General features: G+C 56.8%; 1 protein-coding gene across 2 annotated transcripts; it reads left to right on the top strand.

Annotated features, from left to right (window-relative positions):
• The first annotated feature begins 734 nt into the window (after positions 1–734).
• HAUS5 (HAUS augmin like complex subunit 5) lies at positions 735–7,550 on the top strand. 2 transcript variants are annotated; one of them, XM_081811755.1, is made up of 17 exons: positions 735–899; positions 1,647–1,709; positions 1,802–1,834; positions 1,986–2,010; positions 2,630–2,735; positions 2,813–2,972; positions 4,061–4,130; positions 4,220–4,302; positions 4,829–4,886; positions 5,027–5,151; positions 5,357–5,420; positions 5,539–5,669; positions 5,894–6,056; positions 6,283–6,360; positions 6,462–6,607; positions 6,866–6,977; positions 7,055–7,550. In XM_081811755.1, the coding sequence occupies exons 1-17, from the start codon at positions 802–804 to the stop codon at positions 7,274–7,276; spliced, it is 1,737 nt and encodes a 578-aa protein (XP_081667881.1). In that variant the 5' UTR covers positions 735–801; the 3' UTR covers positions 7,277–7,550. The 2 variants fall into 2 exon arrangements, with proteins under 2 accessions (XP_081667881.1, XP_081667880.1); XM_081811754.1 differs by having other exon boundaries at positions 736–899; positions 6,280–6,360; positions 7,055–7,377.
• The last annotated feature ends 172 nt before the right edge of the window (positions 7,551–7,722 follow it).

Genomic DNA, 7,722 nt, shown 5'->3' with positions numbered 1-7,722 from the left:
AGTCAGGCTTTGGACTAGACACTGAGGACAGAGTGGTGACCTAGGCAAGCACGTTCAGTGAAATGTCCCTGAATGTTGCCATTTCTCAGGGCCCTGTCTGAGGCTCTCCAGAACTCCTGGCCCAGTATCCAGTGCTTTCTGGGGCAGCCCACAGACCCCTCACATTCCGTGTGTCCCAAACTATCCCGGCCCCGCTCCTGCTGCTTATTTTCTACCATCCCTACCTGATGATGGTGATGTGTCTAAGTCCCCCACTGAACCTGAGCTCCGTAGCATGGAGACTGGGGCTGTCTCGTCCACCGCTGTGTCCCCGGGGCAGGGTCGGCTCACGAATGTTATGGAATAGTAAAGACGAACGAATACCTGGAAGAATGCATGACGGGGAGGTATCAGGGTCATGCTATCGGCCCCCTATCCCTCACTCAGACCTGAAACACCCTGTTTCTGAAATCAAAGAGCAGTAAGTCTGGCATTTCCGTACCTGGCCTCCTAGGATGAAAGTCCCATTTTGTCAAGAAAATCAAGGAAGGCATTTGGGACCTTCTGCCTCTTAGGGGACACTTGGTGGTGAGCGGGAGGACGAGGAAAGCGAACGGGCCTCACCGTTTCTCCACACGCCTTTCATCTTCACTCAAAGCGACCCACCCCGGAAGAGCGAGAGACACCGGACGGCTCAGCCGCGCTGAGGAGCCGCGAGGCCCCAGTCCGCCTGGCAACCGATGGCGTCACTGCCGGCGCGCTCGTGACGTCAGAGGCGGGCGCCACACTTGAAGAGGGTGCGGGAAGACGCTCCGAGTTATCATGGAGTTAATGCAGGAAGCGCGGGAACTGGGTTGCTGGGCGACGGAAGAGATGGGGGCGCCGGTCGCAGCCCGAGCCCCGGAGTCGACGCTGCGCAGGTGAGGGACGCTCTAAGTGTGAGCACTCCCAACCCTGGAGATAGTCTCTGGGGGTGAGAACCCCACCCCTCACTGAAGACCCGCCTTCCTCTGCCTCAGTGAGAATGACCATTAAGGGCGGCCCCCCCCACACACCCAGTAGTATGTCCAGGAGGAGGATCCGGGGTTGAGTGAAGACCCCCCTGGGCGGTGACCCCCACACTCCCACCCCCTACCCCGTGAGACCGCCCAGAGTGAGGGCCGGCCGAGGCACCAGTGAGGATCCTCTGAGAGTTAACGAAGCCCCCTTCCTGTGTGGAAGTAAGATCTTTGGAGTGAGACTGTCTCTGCGACACCCTACCACCCCCACCCACCCTAACCAGTGCAGAGACTCGAGTCACCAAAGACCACCCCATTGGAGGTTGAATCTATAGGAGTGATGACCCACATCTGGTAATGAGAGCACTTCCTGGCAGTATACTCCCCACCCCCTCCTCTGGAAGTGACTAGAGATAGCCCTCTCCCAGGAGAAAGGAATCGCCCTACCAGGGAATGAGAATTTCCCTACACCCAGTGAGAAGCCCACAGTTCAGTGACTGAGAACTCCCCAGGAGGGAATATCTCACCCCAGAAAGTATGGACCCTCTTTCCCCCCAGAAGTGAGAATTCCCTGGTAAAGACTTTACCCACCACAACCACCCTTCGAATAAGGATGATCCACCACCCTGTGTGATACCCAAGGCATACCTTTACACACTCTCCCCACAGACTGTGTCTGGGCCAGGGGGCTGACATCTGGGCCTATGTTTTGCGGCATGTGCACAGCCAGAGGTGAGCCTGGCCACATGAGGGAGGCTGTGACAGGGGAGGGGACACAGGCAAGCCCCACAGTAACACCTCTTCCTTCTGCCTCTCCACTGTAGGAGTGTCAAGAAGATCCGGGGAAACCTACTCTGGTAACTGGTTCTAAAAGCTCTTCCTTCCTATTTACCCTAGTCCCATCCAGCTGTGTTTTCACCCACAGCCTCACACCTCCTGTCATCCCCCTGGAAGTCCCTGTCATCCCCTAACTCTGACAGTCCCTGTCATCCCCTGTCGTTTCCTCAGGTATGGCCACCAGGACAGTCGAGAGGTGAGAAGCATGTCTTACAATATTTTCTTTCATCCAAAAAGAGGACTTGTAGATTTCTGCTCTAGGCCCAGCCTTGTGCTATGGGATGCTGGGAACACTGGGTCACAAGACAGCCCTGATCCCCACACTCACAGGGCTTACAGTCCAGGGGAGACAGGCATGAGCTGGGTGTTGAGGGGACATGGATATGAGGCATCCAACCTGATGAGGGGAGATGGGAGAAGGGACTGGTTTGGGAGATATACTGAAGCCATTGTAGGACCTATTATATGCAAGGGGCCCTGGTGACATCTAGGGGGAGGCTTCCAGAAGACCTTGGGACCCCTAGATGTGGGGCTCAGTGGGGAGGTGAGAACTGGGGCAGAGGTGTAGTGTCATCAGTCAGAGACAGGAAACAATTTAGGAGGATAGGGGAGGCAATCCCAGGAGGAAGGAGGAGGCCAGATGGTACCCTAGTGTTCTTCTAGGCCTAGAGAATCAGACACAGAAACTGCTTACGATAAACCCTCTCACCTACCTGTGCAGGCAAGGAGACCAGTGCTCCACAAAGAGCAGTCAGGCCAGGCCAGGCCAAGACCCAGCCAGGCCATGCATCTGACTCTGTACCTGATCTCGCCAGGCTCGTCGGAAGCTGGAGCTGGAAGCCACTGTTGCTCGCCTGCAGGCAGAGATCCAGGAGTTAGACCAGAGCCTGGAGCTGATGGAGCAAGAGACCGAGGCTCAGGGTGACCTATGGGGCTGGGAAGATGAGCAACAGAGTGGGGGTAGGGGAACGGCTGATAGCCACGTGTTTCTCCTCCAGACATGGCCCTGGAGCAAGCCCTTCAGAGCATTCAAGACACCCAGCGTCGTGCTCTCCTCCTCCAGGCCCAAGCTGGGGCCATGCGAAGACAGCAGCGTGGGCTGCAAGATCCCATGCAGCAGCTGCAGAATCAGCTGAGACGTCTGCAGGACATAGAGAGGTGGGCCTCAGGTGCCCAGGGACCAGCCTTCATCAGGCGGGGCAGGCAGACATTTTCCTTAGAGACCTCAGTGCTCCACCCTGACCCTTTTTGGGTTCCAAAATTCTGAGCTCCACTCCTTAGGATTTAAAGTCCGTGAGGTCAGAAAGTTTTCTTATCTCAGCCACTTATATGTCCAGTGCTTAGAATGTTGCCAACTGTATATCTAGGGAATGTGCTGGGGAAAGAACAGTAAATAAGGGACAAGTCCCTGCCCTCCTGGAGCTTACACTCTGATGCAGAGGAGCCAGATGATAAACTAGTGTAATTGCAGGGAGAGATAAGTGCTATGATAAAAAGGTGATATGATAGTAACGGCGAAAGAGATGCTACTCCAGGGAGGGTGGTCAGAGAAGGCATCTCTGAGGAGGTAACATTTGAGTTGGGGGAGGAATCTCCATGGAGAGGGACAGCAAGAGCCGAGGTGCCGAGTTTGGCATATGGGAAGAACAGCCAGGAGGCCAGTTTAGCTTTAGTTACACAGGCAAAAGGGAGGGCACAAGGAGGTGACGTCAGAGAGGTGGACAGAGTGCCATGGAGGCATCAGATTTTTACTCAAAGGCTGGGTTCATGCCTTAGCCTGGCCACTTACAGCTCTGTGACCTTGGGCAAACTACTTGGCCTCTTTGTGCCTCAGTGCGTAAGCTCTATGGAATGGGAATAATATTAAACCTACTTTATAGGGTAGGTATGATAATTGAGTTAAATCATGCAGAGTGCTTAGAAGATACCTAATACCAATTGTTACTATTCTGAGTGTGATGGGAAAACATCACATTGTTTTCGAGGGTTTTAGGCAGCAAGGTGACATGATCTGTCTGAGGTTTTAACAGGATCATTGACTACTAGATGGAAAACAGACTGCAGGGGGCAAAGAGCAGAGGCCAGTGAGGAAGCTAATACAGCCAGGAAATGTCAGTGGCCTGATTTTAGAGGTGGCCCCTGAGATCCAGGCTCAGTGACTAGCCTTACAGCAGGAAGAGACACAGACATCTGTTCTAGCTCCCTTTTCCCAGGGACTCCCACCCCAACTCTGTTTCTCTCTCCAGGAAGGCCAAAGTAGATATAACCTTTGGACCCTTGACATCAGCAGCCCTGGGCCTGGAGCCTGTGGTCCTGGTAAGAGTCCTGGGCTGTGGGGAAAGGAGTGGGGAGTCAGGTCAGGTGGACCCGTGGGTTCCCCTCATGCCCCATCCTCTTCTTCCCAGGGTGATGTCCGAACAGCCTACACCCTCCGGACCCAGTTCTTGCAGAAACTCCTAATTCCTCAGGCCAAGGGAGGCAGCATCCCGTGAGTGTCATCCAGGCTCCATAGACCCTGCCAAGAACCTGGGCTTTGAGGGGGGAGTTACTTTCTGTTAATTCCTCAGACACTCAGCCTCTGGACTATGTCAGCCCCAGGCCTTGCCCTGACAGGGCTCCCAGGCTAGGACAAGGAAGAGACAAATCTATCACAGACAGTGGCAACCCGGGTGGTTAGGGCTGTTGGGGGTGGGGAAGTCTGAGAGACTCCAGGTACCCAGAGGAGACACCTTCCTCACCTAAGGAGTCAGGGAGGACAGGTTCTCCGGTGAGGAGGCTTAGCCAGGGTGAAAGGTTAAGACAGTATTCTAGACAAAGAGCACATGTGAAAGGCCCTAAGGCCAGCTAGTTGGTGTAAGCGGGGAACTGAAGTCTAACAGGCATAGATAGACTTGGTTTCCTCATCCTTAAAATGGGGGCAGTGATAGCCCCCCACCTTATAGGGTAGTGGTGATCAGTAGAGGGAGAGTTGATGTGTCTTGTAATATTCTCTGTCCCCTTCCCCAACCCCACAGAACCCCTCAAGATGACTACTTTGGAGCTTCCTACCGGCAGTGGCTTAGCTCAGTGGAGGTGAGGGGGACCACACCTTCTGCCCCATGAGCAAACCTCAGGGTGCCAGGACCTAACTCTTGATCCCTACCTCATCACCATGGATCCCAGCTCAGAGCACTGCCCCCAATCTGGCCCTACTTCACCCTTCCCCCCACCAGACACTGCTGACAAACCACCCTCCGGGCCACGTCCTGGCCTCCTTGGAGCACTTGGCTGCAGAGCGGGAGGCAGAGATTCGGTCCCTGTGCAGTCTGGATGGACTCCGAGATACAGAGATAGCCAGGTATGGAGTGGCGTGCTTCTAAGGGCGGGGCAGGGCGGGTGGATGGGTAAGCCGGAACAGACTCAGGACCAGGCACAGTCACCTGCTGATGGGAGTGGAACTGAAACCCAGTGACCAGTCTGGCAGGTGGGCTGACATTGGCCACCCCCAAGAGCCCGGGCGAGGGGGGAGGGCTCCTCCCTCAGTGGTTTTACCCCACCCCCAGGTCCCAGGTACCAGACCAGTCAGACTCCAGCCAGGCCCTGCCATCTATGGTGCATCTCATCCAGGTGACCCCCAGGCATCCTTCCCAGGACTCCATCCCTCATCCCCTTCCCATCCCGAGGCCTGCTTGATCCCCTCACCCCCAGGGGTGATGCCCACCCTGACTTTGTACTCCTGCCCCAGGAGGGCTGGAGGGCCGTGGGTGTGCTGGTTGCCCAGCGGGGCCCCCTTCTGAAGGAGCATCAAATCCTGACCCGGCGCCTCCAAGGCCTGATGGAGGAGGTGAAGAAATGTGCCCTGGGATCCAGCGAGAGGTGAGGGGGCTCCCTCAGCAGAGGACTCTAGGCCATCTCTTTCCCAGAGGTCTCAGAATATTAGACTTTTCCTGCCTCTGTGGCTCCCAGCTCTGCCTCCCTGCTCTCCTGGTTTGTTTCCCTGTGTTTGTGGCTCCTTGTGCATCCTTACAGATCTGATCTCCCTCCTCCGCTAGGAGTCTTAGTCATCTTCCTCTCCCTGGTTCTCTTCTGCTGTGCCCCAGGCAGGCCTTGATGCTGGGGCTCCGGGGCTGTGGCCTGTGGGCAGAGCTCAAGGCCCTGCGTGCCCAGAGCCAGGAGCTGGAGGAGGTGACTGGGCGGCGGCAGCTTATGCTGCAGGAGCTACAGGCCAAACAGCAACGGATCCTGCACTGGCGCCAGCTGGTGGTGAGAGGCCGGCCTTGGGGGAAGTGGCAGTGCCTGATGGAGGGCCAGAGAGAGGCTGGGAGGCTTAGGATCTAAAACTGGGCCTCTGGTGGTGAGGAGAGGCCCAGGGTGAGTCTCCCAAGAGGAAGCAGGACCTGTACAAAGGGGAGGGCAGGGCGAGAGGCTGGGAGGTGGGAGGTGGGAAGTAAAAGGCGCCTATCTCAGTGGCCTCATGGTTGCCCAGGAGGAGACACAGGAACAGGTCCGCCTTCTCATCAAGGGCAACTCAGCCAGCAAGACGCGCCTGTGCCGGAGCCCTGCAGAGGTGAGAGAGAATTTGGGGCCAGGTTTGGGTAGGGCTGGGGCTCCTAGAGATGGGGCCAGGTGGCTCCAGGCTGCCCCTCCCATCCCTTTCCTTCCCCACAGGCGCTGGCTCTGGTTCAGCGAAAACTCGTCCCCACATCTGAGGCGGTGGCACCCCAGAGCCAGGAGCTGCTTCGCTGTCTAGAGGAGGAAGCCCGGCATCTGCCCCACCTTCTGTTGGGCACCCTGCTTCGGCACAGCCCCGGAGGGTAAGACTGGAGCCACCTCTAAGTCCCCTCCCATGGGTGACTATCACTCCCTGATTCCACACCAAAAAAATAATCCCAGGCCTCCAGTGTTCCCAAGCTGCCAGACCTCACCCTCAGGTCTCCGTCCCACTCTGGAATCCTAGTCCCCAGACCCACCTCCAAGTTCCTGGGCCTCCTGAGGCCACCTCTCAGCCCCCAGAACCTCTGGAATCCAAGCCTCCCTCCAAGTACCCCACCCAACCTGGACTATCCCTCCAGATTGCAGCCCCTGCCCACGGTCCTGCCATCCATCCACCAGCTGCATCCTGCATCCCCGAGGGGCTCCAGCCTCATAGCGCTGAGCCACACACTGGGGCTGCCTGCAGGGAAGGTGAGTGCCTCTCCCCTAGGACCTGTCTTCCCACCCCTCCTCCCGCCCGAAGTGATCATCCTTCCCCCTCCCTCCAGGCTCCGGAACTGCTCCTCCCAAAGGCCGCCTCTCTTCGTCAGGACCTTCTATTCCTCCAGGACCAGCGGAGTCTCCGGTGCTGGGATCTGCGCCACGTGAAGACCAGCCTGCCACCAGGACCATCCACCCAAGGTAAGGCCTGCCCTGCCTTCACAGCTGGCATCCCTGCCCATTCCCAGGGTCATCAGCCTCCAGAAAAAATCCCAAACACCCATTGCTGACACAGTGCCTACTGTGCACTGAGTGCTTTAAGCATGCTAACTGGTTTCATCTGCACAGCAGCCCCATGGGGTTAGTGCTGCCATTTGCCCCTTTTACAGAGGCAGGAACTAAGATGGGAGGCCTTGCTGGCTGCCCAGGTAGGAGAGCTAGGATTTAAATCTGACATTTAATCTGGCAATCTGACACGTGTCTGTACTCCTAACCAGGTGATCCTGCCCATTAAATTGCCAAGTACTCATGTATCACCATCCAGTAGGATATGTGAGTAGTTAAAAGCTAGGCTGTGGGGCGCCTGAGCAGTCAGTCGTTAAGCGTCTGCCTTCGGCTCAGGTCATGATCCCAGGGTTCTGGGATCGAGCCCCGCATCGGGCTCCCTGCTCCGCGGGAGGCCTGCTTCTTCCTCTCCCACTCCCCCTGCTTGTGTTCCCTCTCTTGCTGTCTCTCT

This window comes from Leptonychotes weddellii, unplaced genomic scaffold, assembly GCF_054177405.1.
Source record: "Leptonychotes weddellii isolate Sample4059 unplaced genomic scaffold, ASM5417740v2 HiC_scaffold_9999, whole genome shotgun sequence".
In the NCBI taxonomy this organism is placed as follows: Eukaryota; Metazoa; Chordata; class Mammalia; order Carnivora; family Phocidae; genus Leptonychotes; species Leptonychotes weddellii.
Note: the sequence above shows the minus strand (reverse complement) of the source record. Positions and strands in the feature narration are given on the sequence as shown.

Bases quoted from the DNA above. Each gene is read 5' to 3' on its own strand.
- HAUS5 (XM_081811754.1), top strand. From the start codon at position 802: ATGGAGTTAATGCAGGAAGCGCGGGAACTGGGTTGCTGGGCGACGGAA. The intron at 4,131-4,219 runs GTAAGAGTCCTG...TCTTCTTCCCAG, and splicing joins GCCTGGAGCCTGTGGTCCTG to GGTGATGTCCGAACAGCCTA. The intron at 5,421-5,538 runs GTGACCCCCAGG...CTCCTGCCCCAG, and splicing joins CTATGGTGCATCTCATCCAG to GAGGGCTGGAGGGCCGTGGG.